The sequence below is a fragment of the Arachis stenosperma genome, chromosome 6, assembly GCF_014773155.1.
Source record: "Arachis stenosperma cultivar V10309 chromosome 6, arast.V10309.gnm1.PFL2, whole genome shotgun sequence".
Lineage (NCBI taxonomy): Eukaryota > Viridiplantae > Streptophyta > Magnoliopsida > Fabales > Fabaceae > Arachis > Arachis stenosperma.
Window position 1 is genome coordinate 16,688,311 of NC_080382.1, and position 27,034 is coordinate 16,715,344.

Genomic DNA, 27,034 nt, shown 5'->3' on the forward strand with positions numbered 1-27,034 from the left:
TCCGATTTGTTTGAAGAGAAAAATAAATTACAAATCGGAGGGTCCGATTTATTTGGAGAAAAAAATAAACTACAAATCGGAGGGTCCGTTTTGTATTTTTTATTTTTTTTTATTTTTTAAAATAAAAATCGGACGGTCCGATTTCAACATTAAAATTTTTTTTTTTTCGAATACACAAATCGGACCGTCCGATTTGTGATTGTTTGTTTGAAAAAAAAATAAAACAAACAAATCGGTGCATCCGATTTGTACATCCCATACCAATGTAAAACATACTTCTGTTCACAGCTTCTTGTTATACACTTCTCTCTCTCCCACATAAAAAATAACAAGCGGTATTTTGCATGCATTAATAGTGAAATACATAAACATTGTATTCTACAATAGCATCTAGAGTGGTGATATTAAACAAGTGAGTTTTGGCCACAGCATATCCCCGACCGAACCGGAAAATCCCGCTTCCACCAACGATCGGCATCTCCCTAACGGCGGAAAACACTGCGTTGCGCCCCAGCAAGCTCAACGTGCTTCCATTATACTTCCCTTCCGAAAATTCGAAGTTCATCACCATCATTAACCCCAAATCATTCTGAGAAGCAGAAGCATAAATTCCTTGGGCCCTTCCAATAAGCTTGGATTCCGGTTCAGGCCCAATGGTCAATGGGTCATCCGCCATCGCCACGGCTCCGAATTGTGTGGGGAATTTGTCTGTCATTTGAGCCTGGGCCACCCTGACGGCAGTGGGCCTTGGGCCGCTAACAGTGTCGTGGAAATAGAAGTGTAGGTGGCTGAGCTTCTGCCGGTCGAGGTGCAAAGATTTAGGAGAGATGCTTCGGTGGAAAGGAGGGTGCTCGGCGGTGACAATAATGGAAGAAAAGAGTTCAAAGAGGGTGAAGAGAAGGAAGAGAAGAGAGAAGAGGATTTTGGATTTGGCCATGTTCTTGCTTTTAGGGAAGATATATGAGGTTCTTTGAGTATGTTAGATTGTTAGTTGAGTAGCTAGGAAACTTATTTAAGGGGCTAAGTTTTGGAATAATATGCATATTGATTGAAACTTACTCCTTTCTATTTTTGTTGGAATCTCCTCTTTTATTTTTGAGGAGAATGACAATTAAATCCTTAAAATTTCGACTTTTCTTAAAAATAGTATATTTATTTGATTTTTTGCGATAGTAAATTGTGGATATATTATGTTATTTTGTTAATTTATCATGTAAAATTTAATAATAATATTTATATATACAGTTAATTATTGTAATGTATCTATTTATGAAATATTATTATGTAAATAATTACTTTTGAATTAAAATTTATTTTATTTTAATAGAATTCATAATAAATAGAGAACAGTTGATAAATGTTGGATGAAAATTCAAAAGATAATAAATATTTTATTATCCAAAATTACATCGTTTTTATACTTATATAACAATAACGAAACATACATCACTATAAATAATGAAATATATTAATAATTTTATTTTATTTTATATTATTTATTAACAAAAAGATGTATATATTCACTACGTATTGTCATAAAAGACTTAATTTTTTTAATAACTAATTAATTCTAGATCAAAATTCTAGGTAATCTGACTATCACTTTACTCTCATTTTTTCGAAGTATGGTGGAAACACGTCATGTACACGATCCAATCATTAAGGTCAACGTTTCCAAAAAAAACATAAATAATTGCTCAACACTCTTTCCCAAAAAAGGGAAAAAATACCAATTAATAATTTTTCAATGGAGTGATGAAGTACTATAATACAATTTGAAGAAAGTGAATATAGGGCGAATTTAAATTTTAACGGGTTAAGGTAGTGAATTTCAGGATTGATGACCTAGTTAAGTCATCCCTAAAATAATATCGAGATTTATTCGAAGATCCTATTCAATCTTACCATTGCTAGCAAGTTGAAAAAGATGGCCTTTTAAAATCAGAAATATAGAAGATAAATGAAAATTCATTATTGAAATTAAGGTTGAAGTGAGTCAAACTAATTTGTCAATTAGCTCGAACTTAATTCATTCATGATTTGATAAGTTCAATTTTTGTGAGTTAAATTTGAATCTGGATTAATTCAACTAAGCTAGTTGCCATTCTTTCTGTAATTACAATGAATTTGTCAACAATTATTTGATTAAGAAAAGGTATAAGTAACTAATAATATTTTTGAACAATGTGTGAATAATATGAATTAATAAGGTTAAAAGAATAAATTTAATGAGTAACATTAAATTAGAGTATAATGTACTTGTATTTGATTGACGGTTATTCATGTTGTTCAAGATAATTATTGTTTACCTAGCACTCCCCTTTAATTAATTGTACCTGGATTAAATTTAATCTTTAGGCGATTTAACCAATATCTTATTAGCGATAATAGCTTCACACATTACGCCGTGTCTAAAAAAAATGATAATAATCTAAATTATAATAAACCACACATTGCCACATGTATGTGTAATTTTTTATGGAACACATGTTTAATTTGAAGTTGTTAATTATTTTTCATAGATGTGATTGTGTTTATTCGGACGATAACTAACTGTGTTTGAAGTTGTTAATTATTTTTTATGGAACACATGTTTGATCATTATTTTCAATAGCTGAAGTTGTTAATTTCTTGTTGGCTAAGGATATCATCAATTTTGCATAGATTTAGATCTTCTAAAGTTTGAATTTTACTTTATAGAGTAAAGTGTGATCTTCTATTCTTGAATGATTTTTTTATATTTATTATTGGTCCCATCTATAAAATAAATGGTGAGAGATCATACTTTACTCTTTACATTCAAACTGATAATTTATGACTTTGAGATAACAAAAGTTACTAAGGATAAGAAGATGGAGAATGCTGGATTTTAAAAGAGCATAAGTAACAGCAAGTGGAAAGAGAAGAATTATTGTGAAAATGGATTCATTGGAACTTGGTAGTCTTTGAAAGAGTTTGCGAAGAACAGACTTGACCACACATTTGAGTTCAGGTTTTTAGATAAGCCTCTAAATCTATCAGTAACTTTAAATTATAATTAAAAAACAAAAAAACGAGAAGAAGAAAGAACATGTAAATGCCTAATCTTTTTTTTTTTTACTCCTCACATTTAAGAGTTCTAAGCCAAGACTGAAATTTAAGCTCAATATATTAAGAGATAACATATTTAGCCACCCAACTAAAGTTTTTTCAGTTCCAATAAATGTTTGAGTGGTTTTTTGTTGGTCAAACAATAAATATGTAATTGAAAACCTATGTTTGAACTACTGGGCTTGTGAGCTCAGCTGCTGGGTCTAAATGGCAATATAATATTTTGGGCTATCCCATGACCCATCGGGTTAGGCCTATATCTCCACTCTATGGATTAGGCCCATGTCTAAAGCTTTACTGTTGATTTATTTTTTTCTCACTAATTTTTTATTAAAATAATATTATATATTCAAGTATTTTTATTAATTAAATTTAATTAAGTTAATTTAATATAACAAATATCAATTATAATTAGTATTATTTTAAATTTTATTTTTAATTTAATTAAACTTAATCCATAAAAAAATTTAGATGTATAATATTACTCTTCTCATTATTCATAGTCATGGCCTAATGTTTGGCTCGCTTCTCATTTGACATCGCTAATGGGAAGTACGTACTTTCACGTCCCAACAAAAAAAGAAAGTGCGTAATTTTATATAAGTCGGATGCAAATATTAATTTAACTACTTAAATATTAGTGATAACAAAATATAGCATTTATAAGAATAATCTCTTATGGTAGCTGAGATTTAATTTTAACCTAACTTTTTTTTTGTATTATTTAAATATCAATCATATATACAAAAAATTAAATACTAAATTAACCACTCATATAAATATATATATATATATATATATATATATATATATATATATAATAAAAAGGTATAAACATTACATGTATAACGATTGATTTTTAACGTTATTAACTTATTTATAATAATTTTGTTTACGTATAATCCACGATATTGTTTATATGGCATCTGTTAATTTAATGAATTTAGATCTTTTAAATTTTAAATTTTTACTTTAGAAAATAAAATAAGATTTTTTATCATTAAATATTTTTTTCTCATATATTCTCTTGATTCTACTTATAAAATAAATAGTAATAAATTATATTTTATTCTTTAAAGTTAAATTTAAAATTTAGATGATCCAAATCCTAATTTAATGGATTGGTACAAAGTATTAAGTAGCACTTGTACAGTAACAAGTTGTGCAAAAGCATAAGAATTAACAGGGTTCTCCATGGCATAATATATCTATCTAAATGCGTGTTATTTAATTTGGTTGCAGTTTTAGAGTTTTAGTAGACCAAACTTCACTTGGTCAGGAGTCACCAACGGAAGTTGTTCAACATAAATAAATGGTGTGTTTAATTATGATACATTGGTACGTGTCATTTTGTCATATTCTTTTGTTATTGTTATTTTCTTACGTTGACTACTACTATTATTTTCTTACATTGACTACTACTAAAACCGTTGAACGAAGGCTATTATTTTAGAGGTGTCCCTATTATATTACTTCGAGTGTTTCTGACATTTTCAAAATTGACTGAAACATGCTTAGCTTCTCTCCTGCTTTGGAGCTGGTTATAAATTTTATTGTTCAATTATAAAAGTAACAATTGCATGCACGCATTAGTAACACAAAAGGAACCAAGTTACTATATTAGATTAGGATATATAGAGTTCTCATCTTATGAATATATATAAACACCAATTGATCATGCATGGTTTATTTCAAGATACATGCCTATAGTACATACTAGAGATTACCATTAAAAAACAAGACAGAAAAATGACTTGATAATTCACCAATCTTTATTTCTGGAGAATATGACGATTTTGCCCTAACCTAAACTAAACCACTTGTGTAATTTCATGATGAAAATTCAGGTGCATTCGACTTCATGTGAAATTGATAGGTGAGAGCTATTAAATAAAAATTTAGTTAAATCAGTCAAATCATCTAACGGCTCTTAAATATCAACTTCACGTGAAATCGACTGCAACTGATCTTCTACCGTAATTTCATTTGTTCAGTTAACTGTAGGTTCGATCTTGGCCAATAAAGGATCTACCATATACTCAAGGCCCTCTTTAAAATGAGCAGGATTTGAAGATGATGAATCAAGAAGAGGGGTTAAGTAGTGGTACACGTAAACATTGTATTCCACAATAGCATCACCTTTTGAGAAATCAACCGTAACGAAATTGGTCCTAGCAATCCCACGTGCGAATTGGAACACACCAGTTCCACCAACGATTGGCATCTCTCTAACGGGTAGCTCAACGTTGTTACGCCCCAAAACGCTGAGTGTGCTTCCGTTGAATTCTCCTTCCGTGAATGCAAACGTCATCACCATCATTAGGGCCATTTCCACTTGCGAAATTGACGTGTATAGCCCTTGGGCCTTTCCTATCAGCTTTGACTCCGGTTCCGGCCCAGCGGTTAGTGGGTCTTCTATAATTACCGTAGTCCCGAAGGGAAATGTGTCTTTTGCCCTTCCCTCGGGCTCGGCAATGATGCGCATAGTGGGCTTTGGCCCACTAACGACGTCATGGAAGAAGAAGTGGAGGTGGGTGAGTTTCTCTTCATGAAAGCCCAAAGATCTCGGGGAGATCCTCCGGGCGAAGCCCACGGATTCCGCGACAATGAAGGGAAAGAAAAGGGGAAGGAAGAAGAAAAATTTGGAGTTGGGCATGGTGGAGAGTTTGAAGATGCAGTGTTTTGGAATATAGCTCTCACTCACTCTCCTTAGTAGTCCAAGTAGTTGTGTAAGGTAAATTTATTTATAATATCACCAAAGTATTTTAGAAATTAAATGATACTAGATTATTAAGCTGATAGTCAAATATGAACAACTTGGAATATTTTAAGGCGACGTTAGAAAAAAACCAAGGAGCATTTATATCATATATCATATATCTTATTAAATAAATAACGTGTGTTATGTGTATACTAAAATTAGTTATTAATATTAGTTTTTTTTCTATGGTATAGTGTATAATATATTTTAAAATATAAAATATATATTAAAAATAAATTACATTACATATATATTTATACATAAATATATGATAATTAATTTTAATATACAAATAGTTTTTTTTGTAAAATAAAAGAAAAATTATTTAAGGGTTAACAATTTTTTTTAAATTATATTTAACAAATATATTTTTTTACTAATTCATGTGCAAACTTTGAAAAATATAAATGTAAACTGTATTCATTCGTGTATGTGTACAAACTTTAATAAATATATGTGTAAATTATATATTTTTTGTATGCAAAATCTCTATAAATATAAATACAAATTATTACGGATCAAATACCGATAAAAAATAATAATATTTGATAGACATATAGCATCACTCAAAACATTTTGTCCGAGATATAAAAAAAAAAAAAACAAAAATAATTAGATGTAACATATTATTTGGTCAACACTTTAGGGGTACTATGGGTGAATGTTGCTAGTAATAATTCATATGAAAACCTCAATATAGGAAGGTAAACAGACATATTACATCGCTAATGAGTAATAACTCAAATGGCATAGTCTCCCCATATTCAATTAAGAGGTTGCGGGTTCGAGTATCCTATCTTTGATAAAAAAAAAAAAAAAAAACAGACATGTTACATCTCTTTGAAAACTTAGTAAGAGGCTAAAAAAATACATGTACATATATCTCGTTAAAATTGAAAGAAAAATGATAGAATCAAATAGTACACTATCCACGCTTTGAAATTTCTTAGATGCGTAGTATGATGCCTTGTTTTCCACCTTTCAGAACTCCGTTAGGTTAAATTATCCCTTTGTTTATGTAAGCTTTGACATTAGAGTTTCTTGTTTATGTAAGCCAATCATCGAGACCTTAATTTGAATAAAACAATATAAATTTTGAGTAATTATATCAGCAAATTTCTGAAAAAATTTACAATGGACTTATAGTTTTTAAAAGAAAAAATATCAAAAAGATTTTGACAAAAATTTAGTAATGCACTTATATATCTTTAAGAAAAAAAAGTGTCGAATAAATTAAATCCATAAAAAATTATATATGTGAACTATAATAAATTTGACCTATAATAAATTTTTTTGTATATATTTAACAATATTTGATATATTTTGTTAAAAAATATTTTTAAAATATTAAAAATTTAAAATATCATTTTTCAAAAATTATTTACCAAAAATTAAATTTTTAAAAGTAAAATCAATATTTTAGTATAGAATTAGGGTTGCACATAGATCGGATAATATCCGCGGTAATTATTATTCGCATCAGATCCAAATTTTGCGGATATTATCCGATGATTGGATCCAATCCAATCCGCACTATGATAGGATCGGATTGCGAATTTGGTAGTGATATTCGCGGATCTGATCTGCATATCCGCATGTCTTATATAAATAGTATAGTTTAAGAAAGTAAATCCTAATGTATATAAATTTTAGTGTGTTACAGATGAAATAATAAATTTTTGGATATTTTTTATAAAAACAGTTAAACAAAATCTTAAAATAATTCTTTTAAATTATATGAATTATACGGATATCCGATCCAATTCTATTTGCAAGTAAATCGAATTCGACCTGAAAAATACAAATATTATATCCAATGTGATCCGATTAATACAGTACAAATAGAATAAAATTATAAACTATATTCAATTTGTGTGCAGTCCTAGCCCTATGTAAAATTATGATATTCCACTTCCCATTAGGATCATGGGTGTGGAAAGATACAAGAAAGAGGGGTAGGTATGACTAATTAGGTTGCTATGCGGGCCTTATTTTTCATTTTATTATTGTGAAATTCTACGGTGCTGCTGTCCCAAATTTATGTCCACAAAGTAAAATCACAAATTTATATTAGGACAAATTTGATATTAATGACATCATATATTTATTATTTTATAATATTATTAATATAGTATTCTAAAATAATAAATATATAAAGTGATTAGCATTAGATTTGTTATAATAACTCTTTTTAATTGAAATTCTACATTTATATTATATTATAATAGTTGCGACTCTCGACTTTTGCTAGTTTTTGTAGCAAGACAGTAACAACACGAAAAGTAGACATTGTTCCATGATGTAGACACAAATTTATGTTAGTACCATAGACTTTTCCTTTGGACTGGTCATGGGAAATTTGTCACAAAATAATAACAAAAAAAGTGAATATTTATTAGTAATAAAATATATTTTTTAATCATTTTAAAACATTACATTAGTTTTCATCCATCAAAATAATTGGTTGAATCGTCTCTTGTAACGCTGACTGTCGTATATCAACTGTGATGTAAAGTGAAAACTAATTTCCAAAAATTAAAAATAATAAATTCTTAACGATTTTTAAAAATAAAACTAAAGAATTTTTTTGAAATTATGATTTTTTTGTAGAAACTCAGGTGCAGTCGACTTCACGTGAAGTTGATACTTGAGGATCGTTTGATAATTTGATTGACTTGACTAAATTTTTATTTAACAACTCTCAAATATCAACTTCACGTAAAGTGGACTTGACTTAAGTTTTTACTTTTTTTTTCTTTTTTTTTTTCCTTTGAGCAAAATAAGTGAACTCAAGTGTTTTTTCTTTTGGACTTAAAAGTGAACTCCAGTGCTAGACACAAAACATCTGAACCAGTTCACATTAATATAAGTTATTCGCTTTTGTTTTTTATAAAATCCTTTATAGGCTTTTAACCATATATAGAGCCATTTCCGTAACCCTAATGCTATTCACGCAACTTAGCTAAAATATTATAAATATAATAAGTAAAATATTTAATTATTCTACTAATTCCTATAATTTTATTAAAGAGAAGTGTTAGGAGACCAACAACTTTTATAATTTGTAGTCATTAAATAATCATTAATGATATTTTTAATAGTGTGAGATTTCATTCAATGATGTAAAATTACTCACTTTTTTTTGCTGGTTACATATTGACCAAATTTAATAAATTTGTTGGTCTTAGACTTTTCTTTTATTAAATTTAGAATTAGTTTTTTATATTTATTTTTTCTCTTAATTAAGTCTAACCCCTTTTATTAATTTATTATTTTGGGCGGGGAACCTGAATATGCATCTACATGTTGTATTGCTCTGTTTTGTGTAGTTATGATTTATGAGTAAATATATTTCTGCCAAACTTTAAATATTCTTTCCCATGCATGTAACTATTTGTTTGATTGGTTTACTTTCGTTTCGGTGTTACTGTAACTTGGAAGCCAGGGTTGTTTAGTCTTACATACTGACTTGAAAACTTTGGTGTTATCTCATGCTGATATGGCAGTTAAGATCAAGAAAAACCAAGATTTCTTATAGTATTGCTATGATTTCTGGTTCTTGACATTCATTCTATTAATTCTGAGACAGTTCTTCCCGGTGTTAATAATACCCGAAATTAATAAGGTGAAATTTCAACGAAAGAATCTTCACCAAAAACAATGAGGGTAAAACGACAATAATTAACGATAATATTACAAATTTACAATAGATATATGGTGCTGATGATCGATGACATTTAGAACACGACGCCAGGAGGGTCATTATCACTACGTAGTTTATTCAAATTAAACTATAATTAAACCTTAGCTACATTTGAAAACTTCTATATCATAAAAAACTTTGTCTTCTAATCTATATCATTAATAAAGATATATAAAAAATGCTGAATAGTCAAATGCAGTTGTATTAACTTTATATATATGAATACAAATACACTTTCATCAGCATAAAAAATATAGTATAAATATAATTTTTCTTTTATTTTTATAGCATAACTCCTTTTCCCGAAAATTTTTACTTTTATATTTTGCCAAGAATAGGGTCAGTCATGAACTCAAAGCCATTGCTAAAACGCTCTTGAGGAGTAGAAGCATCAAAGCCTTGGTTTGAATAGTGGAAGACGTACACGTTATATTCCACAACAGCATCACCTTTGTAATAATCCACTGAGTAAGTCTTAGCACGAACAAACCCACGCGCGAATCGGAACGCGCCGGTTCCACCAACGATCGGCATCTCTCTAACGGGGTCAAAGATGTAATTCCGGCCAAAGAGGCTGAGCGTGCTGCCGTTGAACTTCCCTTCGGTGAATGTTATGGTCATACCCATCACAAGCTCTAAATCAATGTCCTCGCGTTGTGTCACCATTGTGTAGAATCCTTGCGCCTTTCCAATGAGTTTGGAATCGGGTTCGGGCCCCACAGTTAACGGGTCTTCCAGCATTACCAAGGACCCGAATGGAAGTGGGGCCTTAGATTTTCCCATAAGTGGACTTATGGAAATGATTATGGTAGCATTTGGGCCCGTAACAACATCATGGAAGTAGAATCGGATGTGAGTTAGTTTCTCCTCCACAAAACCTAGGGACGTGGGGGAGATATTTTGGTAGTAGGCGGCGGCGGCAACGAGGGAGGAGAAGAGGGTGGCAGAAATGAAGACGGTTTTGGATATGGGCATGGTGTATGGCAATGAGACTTTCTATAACAAGAGTGGACTATATTTATAGGGTCCTGGGACTGTTGAAGTTCTTGGATTAATGATAGGAACTGCTTTCATTTATTTATTAGAAAGAGCAAGCTAGGGGTCAGTAATTTTTGTGATTGTTAGCCATCAATGATAATTTGATGGTGTGAGATTGGTGTAAAATTTCATCCAATGGCTCACCTTCCTCTGCTGGTTACATGCTGGCCAAAATTCAATAAAACTGCTGGCCCCTAAACTTTTCCTATTAGAAATATTGTTAGTATTTTTTTTTTCATTTTTTATAGTATAAAAATAAAAAAGTATAGGTAAATAATTTTTAATCAATTAATTTTAAATAATTACAATTAATAATTATTAATTAATAACAATTAATTAGTATGAAGTGTAATTTAAAAATATGTGTTAATTTATTGTTAGTTAGATCCTTGTTGGTTATATAGTGAGATTGATAAAAAAAAAATTTATTTTTTATTAATCGTTATCATTAATCAATTCTTTCAAAAAATAAATATACCCCTCATATAAATTTTTTTTTGGCTTGTGTGATTTTTAAGTAATTTTTTTTAATTATTTGTCTTATGTTAAAAAATTTATATTTTTTGGATTAACAAAAATTGATGTAGATCTTTCGTTTATAAAAATTGTAATATCATATAATGAAATTATTTTTTCTAAAAGTTTAAACTAATAAAAAATGCATAAATAATTATATCTTAATTTTGACGATGATTTTTAATATAAAATAAAAATTACAAAAATGTATATAGAAATGATATATGTAATATTTTATTCGAATTTTGTGATACATATAACATTTCTTCTAAAAACAGATGCTAATTACGGAAGAGAACTGATAGTAAAGTGATGTAGCAGCTAAGTATTGTAACTCTTAACATTGACTGAACAGTGAACACCAGACCTTTGTTTGAGATGTGGAGTAATGATTTGGTGTAAAAAAACGGGTCATACAAGTAGAATGAGTTAGCATCATATTTTGGAAGAGTTACTACTATATTATTACTTATCAATAAAACTCATATTTTACTGATACATAATATACGCATAATCTGTCCGGAAGACTTGATTAGTTCAGTCCAATAAATTAATGACAGTTAATTAGAGAATTAATTTGTAAATTAAAGTAGTTAGAGATGGCTAACAGTGCAGTAGTTAGTTGTAGATATTTCAAGTTGCTTAGAGATGAATTAGTCTCCTGATATATATATAAAATAAGTACAACCAGCGTACATAATTTAGTTTATACGACGAATAACTTGGGGACGTTTACTAAAGAAACCTTGGGATCAACGTTTCCCCCCAACAGAAACAAGTGTTTGGAATATAAGAAGTTTAATTATGTTGTAAAATAATTAAATAAATAAGGAAGTGGGAATAGATATAAAATATAAAAATATAATTAGATAATTATAGTAATAATAATATTCACTACTATATCAATTAATATATTTAATAATATTATAAAGTATGTAAGAAGGAGAATAATATAAAAGAGAGAAAGTGAAAAATATTTTAATATTTTTATTAGGGTGAGTATTTGGTGGCCAAAAAAATGGTGGCCAAACATGACTAAGAGTTGACCATTCAATAAATAAATGACATGTGGTATTTAGAATTTAGTAGATAGGTTTTGTATTAACTTGTAAAGTACACAGTTTAAAGCAGTAAAAGAAAGAAAAAAATATTAACACCTTATAACTTTGTAATTTAAAAAATTAAGAAACAGTGATCATAAATTTATAGTGATTTAACTAATTCTTTAACTTAACAAAGTAAATTTAATTTTTGATTTAAAAACTATGATAAAATTTTTAATAAAATTTTGAATTTAAATTTTACACATATGGATAATAAATTTATGGTGATATATATAACAATTTAACTTAACAAATTGAATTAAAATTTTAATTTAAAAATTATGAAAATTTTTTTAAATATGCGTTGAATTTAAATTCTTACGAAAATGGCAAAAATGTTTAAATTAATAATAATGTAACTTAAGAAACTGAATAAAAATAAAAGAATAAAGTTACGAATATTATTAAGGAAATTGACTGATCATTAGTTAATAATTAATATAAAATAAAAAAAAAGACATGATGATGAAATATCTTTTTTTTTAAATATATCATACTTGTGAAATATATATTAAAAGAAAGACTTATTAATAAAAATTTAATTTGATTTTATTATACTGATAATATAAAATATTTTATATAGTTATTTAATTATAATTTTTTTAGACAATTATTTATATGGTTAATAAAAAAATAATTATTTTTATTGACATAATAATACATAATTGTTAAATGTTTGTATAAATTATTTTATATTAACAGTGTATCAAAATTAAATTCATAAAAATATGAAAAAATTTTATTCCTCTCCCCTGTGAGATGCTAAAATGATACTCCCCTTCCATCTATTTATAAAATGTACATTCTCCTTTCTTGTAACTTTTAAAAAACCTCCTCTTTAATCCATTTTAATTTTTTTTGTGTTAACTAATTTTAACTTTATCCACTTTTCAAGAAAAAATAATTTTTTTTGTATTTTTACCAAAATATCTTTAAAAAAATTTAATAATTAAATTATGTTTTCTAAGATACCCTTCAATAATTTTTTAATTATTAAATTATGATTTTACCAAAATTTTTGTTAACAATTTTTTTATATTTTACTATTAATTTTTTAATATTAATATATTTTATTTTAATATTAAAAAAATCTTAGTAAAATTATTTTTCAACATCAATATATATTAATTGTTATACATATTAACAATGGTAAGATTTTTTTTATTTAATTTTAAAATAATATACATTGATATCGAAAAATTAATAGTAAAATATAAAAAATTATTAACCAAAATTTTGGTAAATTATAATTTAATAATTAAAAAATTATTGAAGGGTATAGAAAAATATAATTTAATTATTAAATTTTTTAAAAAATATTTTGGTAAAATCCAATTTAATAAATAAAAAATAATTTATTAAATGGTATTTGGGTAAGCAAAATTTAATGATAAAAGAATAAAATTTTTGTTAAAGGGTATTTTTGTAAAAAATAATTTTTTTTGGAAATAGATAAAACTTAACCTTAGTTAATACAAAAAAGTTAAAATAGATTAAAGAGGGAATTTTTTAAAAGTTATAAAAGAGAAAAATGTATATTTTGTAAATAGAGGGGAGGGGAGTGAAATTTTCTTTAAAAATATATATAAATATATAATTATACATTAAAGATTTAATTAGAATAATAAATAATAATTAATTACACATTTTAATTTATTTAATCGCAGGTTTATATTTATCTATTAATTTTAAATTTAAATGTTATTAAGATATTTTTGAAAAGTAGCTATTTTTTTTTGTGTTTAGCAATCATGTTTATTAGGGTCAAATCATGATTCATTCAACTCCAAACTATGCCACATGTCAAATTCTGATTTATTTTTTGATCTTAGCCATCTTAGCCACTCAATCTTTATAGCCACCAGAGACAAACCCTTCTTATTATTGTATTACTATCACTATCAGAGGCTTGAGCTTCTATTTATATAGGTATATGAGGTAACCTTTTTCAAACATTTATTAAAAGCATTATTCTTTGAAACTACTGCACCTCCCATCATAAATCGGCATTCACGTAACAAATTTTATCACAACATTTTTTTTTATGTCCATTTAGAATTTTTTTTATGTCCATTTAGAATTATGTCTCGTTAAAATCTTACTAAAGAAAAACAGAGGTTGGGAGACTTGTTCTCATAAGTAAGGGTCTAGCAATTAATTGGAGGCGTTTAATAAGTGATTATACTAACCCATTTTGTATGTGAACATAAGCTACTGGATGTTCAACACTTATTCCATTAGCCATACAATAAACATCAAAAGCTTGGGAAGTAAATTCAGCAGCATTATCAAGACGAATTACTTTGATTGGATTTTCTAAAAATTGTGCTTTTAATCGAATAATTTGAGCCAGTAATCTCGCAAACGCCAGGTTGCGAGAAAATAATAAGCACACATGTGACCATCTTGAAGATGCGTCTATTAGGACCATAAAATATCTAAAAGATCCACATGTTGGATGAATAGATCCACATATATCACCTTGAATCCTTTCTAGGAATTTAGGGGACTCAAATCCAATCTTTACTGGTGATGACCTTAACATTAACTTTCCCTGAGAACATGCAACACAACAAAATTCACTAGTTTTAAGAATCTTCTGGTTCTTTAGTGAATGTCCATGAGAGTTTTCAATAATTCTCCTCATCATGGTTGTTCCCGGATGACCCAATCGGTCGTGCCAAGTTATGAACTCATTTAGGCTAGTAAACTTCTGGTTTACAATGGCATGTGATTCAATTGCACTAATCTTGATATAATATAACCCAGATGAAAGTTAGGGTAATTTTTCTAATATAACTTTCTTATTTGAATCATGAGTTGTGATACATAAGTACTCATGATTTTCCTCATTCATAGTCTCAATATGATATCTATTTCGGCGAATATCTTTAAAGCTCAACAAGTTTCTTCGAGACTTGGTAGGCAATAGTGCATTATTTATTATGAATTTTATTCCTCCAAGAAACAAATTATAGCTCTTCCGGAGCTTTCAATCACATTGTCTGAGCCAATAATAGTATTAACACATTCTTCTTTTGGCACAAGATAGATAAAATATATATCACTTTTGAGAATAGTGTGCGAACTTGCACTATCCGCAAGGCATACATCTTCATTACATATTCTTGCCATTCTCTTCAAAGACAAATAATAATAAAATGATTAGCATGCACAGTTAAATTGAATACTTGATCGGAATTATTTTTCTAAGAAATACTGCACATAAAAATAATGTCATATACTAAAATTTTATTTTAAAACATGACATATTTAATGATTTCAAAATTCATAAACATTAATATTTCATTATTTATATACATCATATTTGAAACTTAAATACATAGAAAATAAAACTTAATAATAAGTTCTTTACATTATTTATTTACATCAATACTTAACAATCTCACACACTAAACTATTCTATCATTGATCAAATGACCAATATTTCATTCAGGATCCTTAAAGAAATCAGATACATCATAATGAATGGTGGAATTTTCAGCATCATTTGAAACGAAATTCGACTCTTTTCCTTTATCGTCCTTTTTCAAAGATGCCTAGTAAAGATCGACTAGGTGCCTTGGGGTACGGCAGGTATGTGACCAATGGCCCTTTCCACAACAATGGAAATACTTATCCTCTGTTGATTTATTCTGCCCGATATTTCTTTCTTTATCCCACTTCTGGTGAGATCCTCTCTTTTGAATATAATTCTTTTTCCTTCCATAATTTTTCTTATTATTAAAACCTTGTCATTTACCTCTCCTGAGGTAATGATTTGCTGCATTTACTTCAGAAAATGGGGCGGCGTCAGCTGGACGCGCTTCATGATTTTTTAAAAGTAATTCATTGTTGCGTTCAACAACAAGAAGGCAAGAAATTAACTTCGAATATTTTTTAAACCCTTTTTCTCGATACTGCTGCTGCAGGAGCACATTCGAGGCATGGAAGGTTGAAAAAGTTTTCTCCAACATATCATGGTCAGTTATCTTTTTTCCACATAATTTCATTCGTGATGTGATACGAAACATTGCAGAATTATATTCATTTATGGATTTAAAATCTTGTAAGCGCAAGTGCGTCCATTCATATCGGACTTGAGAAAGTATCACCGTTTTCTGATGATTATACCTTTCTTCAAGGTCTTTCCAAAGATCTGCAATATCTTTTAATGTGAGATATTCATTTTTCAATCCTTCGTCAAGATGACGACGAAGAAAAATTATGGCTTTATCTTTATCCTTCTAGGATGCATTATTTTCAGCCTTAATGGTATCTCCAAGATCCATTGAATCAAGATGGATTTTAGCATCTAATATCCATGATAAATAATTGTTTCCAGATATATCAAGAGCATTGAATTCAAGATAAGAAAGTTTCGACATAATGAAAATTTGTTACCTAAGTCTTCCTAAAAATTTGATCAGAGTCTCGTGCTGATAACATGTTGTAAAATAATTAAATAAATAAGGAAGAGGTAACAGATATAAAATATAGAAATATAATTAGATAACTATAGTAATAATAATATTCACTAGAACTATTATATCAATTAATATATTTAATAATATTATAAAGTATGTAAGAAGGAGAATAATATAAAAGAGAGAAAGCAAAAAATATTTTAATATTCTTATTATTGTGTTACTATCAGAGGCTTGATCTTCTATTTATATAGGTATATGAGGTAGCCTTTTCAAACCCTTATTAAAAACATTCTTCCTTGAGACTACTGCACCGTCCATCGTAAATAGGCATCCACGTAACAAATTTTATCACAATAAATTAAGGGTTAAGTAGTACTTTTTCTTCCCTAATATTTTAGGTAAAAATATAAAATATTTTTTATTTTTTTTTATTAAAATTACCTTTAATATTACTGAACGTTTTAAAAATATTAATTATGTTTAACAAATAAATTATATTAATTTATATATATATAAATTTTAATAAACATTAATATAAGGTATATTAGTTCACACACACACATATATATATATATATATATATATATATATATATATATATATATATATATATATATATATATATATATATATATATATATATATATATATATATATTTATGTGTATAAATCTTTATAAATATATATATATATATAAATTATTATTGATTAAATATTAATTTAAAATAATAATATTTGTTGGTCATCTCATATTGTTGTTAACTAATATATATCTATTATAAATAATAGTTATATAAAAAAATAATTATTTATCTTGCTTTTTGTACTAATGAGTCACGAATTTCTTGATTACTACACAAATATACTTTGGGGTAATTGTAGAAAAGAAAATGTTAAGAACTAACATTTTTCTGGAAAAAAAAAAGAATTGATAAATACTAATTTAAATATCAGATAAATATAAATATAAAAAAATTAAAAAAAAAAAGAGTAAATGGTCTTTTTAACAAATTTTACATAAGATCTTTTATTTTTCTCAAATATTTTAGAATTATTTTTGTGAAACAAATTAATATCTTTGACTTTCAACAAAATTTTAATATGTATGTATTAGACAAATGAATTTTTAATAAATTTTATTATAAAATAATTAAGTCTTTAAAATATATCGTTGTAAAATAAAACAGTTCTTTTCAAAACAAGAAAAAAGTCAATTTATTTTACGGAAGTAATTTTTAAAATCTTCTAAAAATAATAATTTGTTAATAATTAAAATATTCAATGAAAAATTTTTTAAAATATAATTTAAACGTTTACTCAATAAAAAAAATTGTTTTCCTAACTTTTTTTTTTATTATAAGTGATTGTCTAATATGTCCCAAAAAAATTAAAAGTTAATATTTAAATTAAAAGATATACAATAAAAAATTTAAAATATTTGATATTTTTCTTTTACCTTACAAAAGAAATTCGCCCATTTCAACACCAAAATAAAAACTAGAAAAAAATTGACCTAAAACGTAAAAATGACACGTTTTAGCATACCAAAACACACACACACAGTCACCAAAAAAAAAAACACACACACACACAAAAATAATAAAAAATAAAAAATAAAAAACAAGCGAAAGATGATCAAATGTTGAGTAGGACGTAGCAGATAGCAGTATTTAGCAACCGTCGCAGTTGACCGGCATCATATTGTAGCATTTTCTTCCAAGTCATAGTTTGAACTTTGAATCACATACACAGCTAAAAATCATATTCAATATTTTAGTATAAACTTATTTTATAGATACATTTATTTATTTATTGGGATCTAATAATTCATAATATGGACAAAGATATCTCGACACATTTTAGAGGAACTCTGAATGTTATCCTTACCTATATCGTCCGTCATATCATCAATACTTTGTATCTGGAAAAATTTACTGAAAAGGAAAGAAGCAAGAAAATTGTGAACAAAGAATAATCTTTTCTTTAATTTGTAATACTGTATATACTGTATATGTACGCTTATAATTGCCGGGAATGAGGTTATATCATAGACTTTTGCCTCCACTTGCGGCTTTTCTTGCTTTAGAGGTTGTCAATTTTTATCCATAAAATAACAATTGTATTATCTGAATATTAAAATTACTCATTAAAATTAATTATTAGAATAAAATACACATTAAAATATAAAATACATATTAAAAATAAATTATATATTACATATATTTATATAATTAATTTTAGTAGTTAATTTTAACATATAAATAATATTTTTGATAAAATAAAATAAATAAATAATTCCTCCCTGTCACACCAAAGACTATGGATATATTTAACCTTTTTTTATTATTATTATTTGGGATACGATACTCAAGTAAGTACTAATTAGTAAACAAGCATGAATTCAGCAGTTGAATAATCAACATGAGAAAGACTAATTAAGCAGTTGGCTATGTGGTTCCAAGCAAGATCCAAGACAATCGGCCCAGGCCCTATTTCGAAATAAAGCTTTCAACCAATTATGTAAATGTAATTTTTAAAAAATATTTTATAAGTTCTGAAAAGAAGAAAGGTATTAAACTACTATTTTATCTTAATTCATGACACCAATAAAAAAGTTTTACAGTTTACAAATTCAACCAAATAAAATACACAAATTCAATTATAATTTTAATTTTTATTAATATCTTATCTTTATCTTATCCTTATTTATATTTATTTATTTTTATCTGAAAAAAGGACAAAAAAGTTTTTAACCTTTTTGTCCTGCAGACATTTTTATCTTTGACCATTAAAAAATACTCTTGACTTTCATAAAATTTGGACGGATCAATCTCTAACTGAGGCATTTAGATAGATCAGTCCCTGACAGAAATATTTGGACGGAGGGACTGATCCGTCCAAATTTTGTGAAGGTCAGAAACTTAAAAATATTTTTTAATGATCAAAAATAAAAATGTCTGCAGGACAAAAAATCATGAACTTATTTATCCTTTTCTGTATTCCTTGCGATTTTGTTCTTCCTCTTTAGGAGTGAAGCCATGATCTTTGATGTTGAAGATTCTGCGTATCTCATCTATTTTCTTTCCCTTTATCATATTTTTTATAGTTCCGTATATCAGATCCAAGAGATTTCTAATCTCAAGATAATTTGCTGCCATCAACAAATCATAAAGGCCGTTAGAATCAACATTGAAAAATTGAGCTTCCCAAGCCTCAAGATCTTCTTGGTTGTCGTTGTGGTGGTGAGTTTGGTGTGTACAATAATCGATGACCTTCTTGAGAGTCTTGGAGTCAATGCAATCCAATGGAATCTTGCTCTCTTCATAGTTGTACGACCCATCTTCGATCATGTTGTTTATGATCACCGAATGTTGCACCATCACTTGTTCTTCCACACTGAAAATCTCCTTTTCCGAACTGCATAGCATGATCTTCTTCAACTTCGAACCCATCACTAACAATAATAATAATGTATTGCTTAAACTATTTGATTGATCAGAAAACCAAGTGTTTGGAGTTTAAAGACTGTGTTGATAAAACTAAATATACAGAGAGTATTGATCTATAAAAGATAAAAATAAATAAATATAAATAAGAATAAGATAAAGATAAAATAATAATAAAAATTAAAATTATAATTAAATTTGTGTATTTTGTTAGACTGAATTTATGAACCGTAAAACTTTTTTATTGTTATCATGACTTAAGATAAAATAGAAGTTTAATACCTTTCTTCTTTTCAGAACTTATAAAATATTTTTTAAAAATTACATTTACATAATTGATTGAAAGCTTTATTTCGAAATAGGGCCTGGGCCGATTGTCTTGGCTCTTGCTTGGAACCACATAGCCAACTGCTTAATTAGTCTTTCTCATGTTGATTATTCAACCGCTGAATTCATGCTTGTTTACTACTTAGTACTTACTTGAGTATCGTATCCCAAATAATAATAATAAAAAAAGGTTAAATATATCCATAGTCTTTGGTGTGACAGGGAGGAATTATTTATTTATTTTATTTTATCAAAAATATTATTTATATGTTAAAATTAACACCTAGTATTCAATATTTAGTATTTAAATTTATTTTAAATTTTTTCTATATGATGATTGTTCATACCCTGGCCCAATGTTAAGGGTCCAGGTCCAACCAAAAGGCCTGATCCAATAGATTAAGCCTAACAAAACACCGACCTCCACTTAAGAAGTCGGTGTCAACCACGACTTAGTATGAAGAAGTCGGTTATGAGATTAGCTGGCAGATAAACATTCAAATGAGTAACCGCCCCTGAAATCTCTCTAACCACTTCATAAAGCCATATCTTAACCTCCCTAAGATAATGGGACGGTTAACACCTAAAGATATGGCACTACTCCAACGGTGGTTATTGGCTCACCACTATAAATACACTGACACCCCTCAGGTATCTCTAAGCCCAATACTCTCTAGACCTGCTCACACTCTTGCTAACTTAGGCATCGGAGTGTCTTTGCAGGTACCACCCCCCATTCACTCACGCGCGCAAGTCGGACGGAGCCTCCCGAGTTGCAGATACATCCGGAGTTCTCCTCCTCCATACACTTGGGCCGTCAAACGTCATCCTTCCTATTAATCTCCGGTTACCCACCGTAACATTGGCGCCATTGCCGGGGACCCGAGAGATCATCCATCGATGGCGGATAGATCCCACGAGGAAGTCCATGCGGAAACAGATTCCGAAGAAGAGAATCTGAACGCAGGTAACGACAATGTGGATCTAACCCTCCACCAAGAAGTTAATGATCAGCATAGAGAGGGTACCTTCGGGGTAAAAAACCCGAAAGCAAATCCCTCAGATGAGCGAGAATCGGAAAAAGGTGGACCATCCCACGTAACTGAACTAATGGGGTTAGTCCACAGTCGCTTAGAACAATTGGAGCAAGAGCGGGAGAAGCAGAAAGAAACGGAAAGGTACCTCAAAGAGGAGATGGAGCGGCGAAAAGAGTTAGAAAGAAAACTCTTACAGCTAGAATCCTCCCTCAAGGGCCATAACTCCCGCGACGACCAAGAAGATCAATTCCCAGGTGGAGAGGATCCCTTCAGTGAGGACATCATGAGGGCAAAAGTTCCGAGAAACTTTAAAAGCCCTGATATGGACCTCTATGACGGGACCACAGACCCAAAGCATCATCTAAGCAACTTCAAAAGTCGGATGTATCTAGCCGATGCCTCCGACGCTACGAGATGCAAAGCTTTCCCGACCACTTTATCGAAAGCGGCCATGAAGTGGTTCGATAGCCTCCCACCAAGGTCAATCACCAGCTTTGAAGACCTCTCAAGGAAGTTTTTGATGAGGTTTTCAATTCAGAAAGATAAAGTAAAACATGCACCGAGCCTCCTGGGAGTAAAACAGGAGGTCGGAGAGTCTTTGCGAGCCTATATGGAAAGGTTCAATAAGGCATGTTTGGAGATCCAAGACCTGCCCACGGAGGCAGTCATAATGGGGCTAGTCAATGGGCTCAGAGAAGGTCCCTTCTCACAGTCCATATCTAAAAGGCACCCCGTTTCTCTAAGTGATGTACAAGAAAGGGCCGAAAAGTACATCAACATGGAAGAGAATGCAAAGTTAAGAGACCTGAGTTGGCGACCTGGACCCTCTCCCTCATCTAAGGAGAGGGAAAGGGAAGTCAAGAAGAAGGAAGAACTCGGTCTCGAAAGGCCCAGAAAATATCACTCTTATACTCCTCTAAAAACTTCTATAGTGGATGTATACAGAGAGATCTGCCACACTGAAAGGCTACCACCCCCTAGACCTATTAAAAACAAAAAGGGGGGAAGCCGCGGCGACTACTGCGAGTACCATAAAATATATGGTCACTCCACCAATGATTGTTATGACCTCAAAAATGTGTTAGAAAAGCTGGCCAGAGAAGGTCGGCTTGATAGATATCTCATGGAAAGGTCGGACACTCACGGGAAAAGAAAGCGAGATGATATGGATAGAAGAGATCCACCACCGCAGACTCCAGAGAGACATATTCATATGATCTCGGGAGGATTCGCGGGAGGGGGCCTCACTAAGTCCTCTCGCAAAAGGCATCTCAAAAGAGTCTATCAAGTCGAGGAAGAGACACCCGACTTCCCCACTATCTCATTCACAAAAGAAGATGGGCAAGGGATAATCCCCGGGCATGATGACCCCGTGGTGATAACTATGATCCTAGCCAATGCCCGTCTCCACAGAACCCTAGTAGACCAAGGAAGCTCGGCGGACATCCTTTTCAAGCCCGCCTTCGACAAGTTAGGGTTAGATGAAAAAGAGTTGAGAGCCTACCCCGACACCTTATATGGATTAGGGGATACGCCAATAAAGCCACTGGGATTCTTACCCCTTCACACCACCTTCGGAAAAGGGGAAAAATCAAGGACTCTGAGCATAGACTTCATAGTCATTGATGAAGGGTCAGCCTATAATGCCTTAATCGGCAGGACTACCCTTAATCGCCTCGGAGCAGTGGTATCCACTCCCCACCTTTGCATGAAATTCCCGACTTCAGCGGGAATAGCAACGGTAAGAGGAGATCAAAAATTGGCGAGGAAGTGCTATAATGAAAGCCTAAACTTGAGAGGAAAGGGCAAAGAAGTCCACACCATAGAGCTCGGCGGCGCAAGGGCCAGAGAAGAATTGCGACCACAACCGGGAGGAAAAACCGAGGAGATACAGGTCGGTAAAGAGGAAGGAAAAAACACTCACATAGGAGCCCACCTAGGGAAAACTCTAAAACAAGGGTTGACTAAGCTCCTAAGAGAAAATTCCGATCTCTTCGCCTGGAAGGCCTCCGACATGCCCGGGATTGATCCCGAGCTCATGTCCCACAAACTCTCGGTTTACCCAGGATCCCGACCTGTACAACAAAGAAGACGCAAACTCGGCCCGGAGCGAGCCCTAATAGTAGAAGAGCAAGTACAGGCGCTCTTGGAAGCCGGCTTTATTAGAGAGGTCAAATACCCAACATGGCTAGCCAACGTAGTACTAGTCAAAAAACAGAATGGTAAATGGAGAATGTGCGTCGACTATACAGACTTGAATAAGGCATGTCCTAAGGACCCTTATCCCCTACCGAGTATTAATACCCTGGTGGATTCCAGCTCGGGGTATCAATACTTATCATTCATGGACGCCTACTCGGGATATAACCAAATCCCGATGTACGAGCCCGACCAAGAGAAAACATCTTTCATCACACCAAGGGCCAACTATTGCTATGTGGTCATGCCATTCGGATTAAAGAATGCAGGAGCCACATACCAACGGTTGATGAATAAAGTGTTTTCCCCCCACCTAGGGAGCTTGATGGAAGTATACGTCGACGACATGCTAGTAAAGACCAAGGAAGAAGTCGACCTCTTAACCGACCTCTCACAAGTCTTCGACACTATAAGGTTGCATGGGATGAGACTAAATCCCGCAAAATGCGCCTTCGCGATTGAGGCAGGAAAATTTCTAGGGTTCATGCTAACACAGAGGGGGATTGAAGCCAATCCCGATAAATGCAGAGCCATCCTAGAGATGAAAAGCCCGACTTGTTTGAGAGAGGTTCAACAGCTCAACGGCCGACTTGCAGCCCTCTCAAGATTTTTGGCAAGATCGGCGCTAAAATCCCTCCCACTATTTTCCTTATTAAGGAAGGGATGCCAATTCGAATGGACTCCAGAATGCGAGGAGGCGTTCCAAGAGTTCAAAAGATTCTTAAGCCAACCTCCTGTCTTAACTCGACCAATACCGGGAAAAGACCTCGTCTTATACTTATCCATAGCAAACAGGGCTGTCTCATCAGCCCTGATCAGAGAAGACGAGGTCGGACAACACCCGGTCTATTTCATCAGTAAGGTACTACAAGGCCCTGAACTAAGGTACCACAAACTTGAAAAGTTTGCCTACTCCTTAGTGATAGCCTCACGAAGGTTACGACCTTACTTCCAGGCTCATACAATAAGAGTCCGCACAAACCAACCCATGAAGCAAATCCTCCAAAAGACGGATGTTGCAGGGAGAATGGTTCAATGGGCGATAGAGCTCTCCGAGTTTGATTTGAGATATGAAACTCGGACAGCAATTAAAGCTCAATGCCTCGCCTACTTCGTCGCAGAATATGCAGGGGAACAAGAGGAAAAGCCGACTACATGGGAACTCTATGTAGACGGATCCTCCAACAAAGCAGGGAGCGGCGCAGGCATAATATTGGCAGATGAAAAAGGAACCCAGATAGAGGTCTCCTTAAAATTTGAATTTCCGGCTTCAAACAATCAGGCAGAATATGAAGCCTTGATCGCCGGATTAAAATTAGCAGAAGAAGTTGGTGCTACAAAGGTGATGATCTACAGCGACTCTCAGGTGGTAACCTCCCAAATAAGCGGAGAGTATCAGGCAAAGGACCCCAACATGAAAAGATACTTGGAAAAAACTTTGGAGCACCTTGGGCGCTTTGCAGAAACCGAGGTCAAACATATAACTCGAGATCTAAACAGCAGAGCGGACGCCCTATCCAAGTTAGCAAGTACCAAACCAGGAGGAAACAACAGAAGCCTGATTCAAGAAACTCTCCAAGAACCCTCAGTAGCAAAAACAGAGGATAAACAAGAGACACTTGAGGTAGTCGGTCTAGACCTCGGATGGATGAATCCCTTAGTCGAATACCTAAAATTTGACATCCTCCCTAAAGAGGAAAAAGAAGCCAAAAAGATCCGAAGGGAAGCACAGCATTATACTTTGGTGAGGAATGTCCTCTACCGAAGAGGGATACCAACACCGTTGTTAAAATGCGTACCGACCTCAAGAACCGCCGAGGTGTTGGAGGAAGTACATAGCGGGATCTGCGGAAATCATCTCGGAGCAAGGTCATTAGCCAGAAAAGTAATCCGAGCTGGATTCTACTGGCCAACCTTGCAGAAAGATGCCACAGAATTTGTGAAAAAATGCCAACCGTGCCAGATGCACGCAAATTTCCACGTAGCTCCACCAGAAGAGCTCATCAGTATCACTTCTCCCTGGCCTTTTGCAAAATGGGGAATGGATTTGTTAGGTCCTTTTCCCCAAGCACCAGGACAAGTTAAATACTTAATCGTGGGAATAGATTACTTCACAAAGTGGATAGAAGCAGAACCGTTAGCCACCATCACCGCTCAAAGAAGTCGCAGGTTCCTCTACAAAAACATCATCACAAGGTATGGAATACCCTATTCCATCACTACAGACAACGGAACCCAATTCACCGACGCCACCTTCAGAAATCTAGTAGCCAGTCTGAAAATCAAGCACCAGTTCACCTCGGTAGAACACCCACAAGCTAATGGGCAAGCCGAGGCAGCTAACAAGGTCATACTGGCAGGACAAAAAAAGAGACTACAGGAAGCAAAGGGAGCTTGGGCTGAAGAGCTCCCTCAGGTACTATGGGCTTATAGGACAACTCCCCAATCCGCCACAGGAGAAACATCCTTCCGACTAGTCTATGGCGTAGAAGCCATGATTCCAATAGAAATCAATGAGCAAAGCCCAAGGGTAATTCTCCATGACGAGGTCGGAAATATACGGGGACACAAAGAGGAGCTCGACTTGCTCCCCGAAGTCCGAGAAGGTGCCCAGATAAGAGAAGCAGCGTTGAAGCAAAGAATGACTACAAGGTACAACAAGAAAGTCATTCGAAGAACGTTTGCATCAGACGACCTAGTCTTAATCAGAAACGACATTGGAGTCAACAAATCAGGAGAAGGAAAGCTCGCCGCAAATTGGAAGGGACCATACAAAATAAAAGAAGTATTAGGAAAAGGTTATTATAAAGTAACCGACCTAAGCGGAACTGAGCTACCAAGGTCGTGGCATGCTTGTAACATGAAAAGGTACTACAGTTAAAAGCGAACTCTACTCCCTGATGTACTCTTTTCCCAACTTCATGATTTTTTCCCAAAAGGGTTTTTTCTGGAGAAGGGTTTTTAACGAGGCATCATAGTAGAGACTAAGGGAAAATAGGCTATCAAGACCCTTAGTAGCAAGAAGGTACCTTCCCAAATTAATAAAGATCTTTTTCATTCATAATATCTCTTATAATATCCTTCTTTATTTTTCTAAGTCCTTCTACGAAACGCGCCGACTTAAGCTCGACAAAGCGTGAAAATCCCATGAACCGACCTAGATGGTCGTTAGGATAAAACGACGAGGTACAAGTCGGTGTAAAGAGGTTATATGAGTCGATCGTAAAAACTCGGAAGACAAATCCGACTCATAAGTCGGAACAACATTCCGAGAAGGAAAGCTCGGAAATACACCGATCCTTAAATCGGAGTGTAGAACCGAGTAGAAGAAAAACGCATCGCAAAAATAACCTAAGTCATAAGAACTCGCTAAAACAAAGTTGA

The 27,034-nt window shown here is 31.8% G+C and overlaps 4 protein-coding genes across 4 annotated transcripts; all 4 read right to left on the bottom strand.

The window, feature by feature from the left end:
- Window positions 1–289: 289 nt before the first annotated feature.
- On the bottom strand, window positions 290–959 carry LOC130936466 (dirigent protein 21-like). The gene has a single exon (XM_057866536.1). It carries the CDS (start codon window positions 935–937, stop codon window positions 350–352), a length of 588 nt encoding a protein of 195 aa, XP_057722519.1. The 5' UTR covers window positions 938–959; the 3' UTR covers window positions 290–349.
- A 3,777-nt stretch (window positions 960–4,736) lies between these two features.
- LOC130932455 (pterocarpan synthase 1-like) lies at window positions 4,737–5,818 on the bottom strand. Its single transcript, XM_057861783.1, has one exon. It carries the CDS (start codon window positions 5,744–5,746, stop codon window positions 5,081–5,083), a length of 666 nt encoding a protein of 221 aa, XP_057717766.1. The 5' UTR covers window positions 5,747–5,818; the 3' UTR covers window positions 4,737–5,080.
- Window positions 5,819–9,510: 3,692 nt separating this feature from the next.
- Window positions 9,511–10,551, bottom strand: LOC130933046 (pterocarpan synthase 1-like). Its single transcript, XM_057862546.1, has one exon. It carries the CDS (start codon window positions 10,527–10,529, stop codon window positions 9,873–9,875), a length of 657 nt encoding a protein of 218 aa, XP_057718529.1. The 5' UTR covers window positions 10,530–10,551; the 3' UTR covers window positions 9,511–9,872.
- A 9,046-nt stretch (window positions 10,552–19,597) lies between these two features.
- On the bottom strand, window positions 19,598–20,043 carry LOC130932611 (uncharacterized). The gene has a single exon (XM_057861969.1). The coding sequence runs from the start codon at window positions 20,019–20,021 to the stop codon at window positions 19,626–19,628; it is 396 nt and encodes a 131-aa protein (XP_057717952.1). The 5' UTR covers window positions 20,022–20,043; the 3' UTR covers window positions 19,598–19,625.
- Between the last annotated feature and the right edge of the window lie 6,991 nt (window positions 20,044–27,034).

What these genes read in the sequence shown, in the direction of transcription:
- LOC130936466 (XM_057866536.1), bottom strand. Translation starts at nt 937, where the DNA reads ATGGCCAAATCCAAAATCCTCTTCTCTCTTCTCTTCCTTCTCTTCACC.
- LOC130932611 (XM_057861969.1), bottom strand. Translation starts at nt 20,021, where the DNA reads ATGGTGCAACATTCGGTGATCATAAACAACATGATCGAAGATGGGTCG.
- LOC130933046 (XM_057862546.1), bottom strand. Translation starts at nt 10,529, where the DNA reads ATGCCCATATCCAAAACCGTCTTCATTTCTGCCACCCTCTTCTCCTCC.
- LOC130932455 (XM_057861783.1), bottom strand. Translation starts at nt 5,746, where the DNA reads ATGCCCAACTCCAAATTTTTCTTCTTCCTTCCCCTTTTCTTTCCCTTC.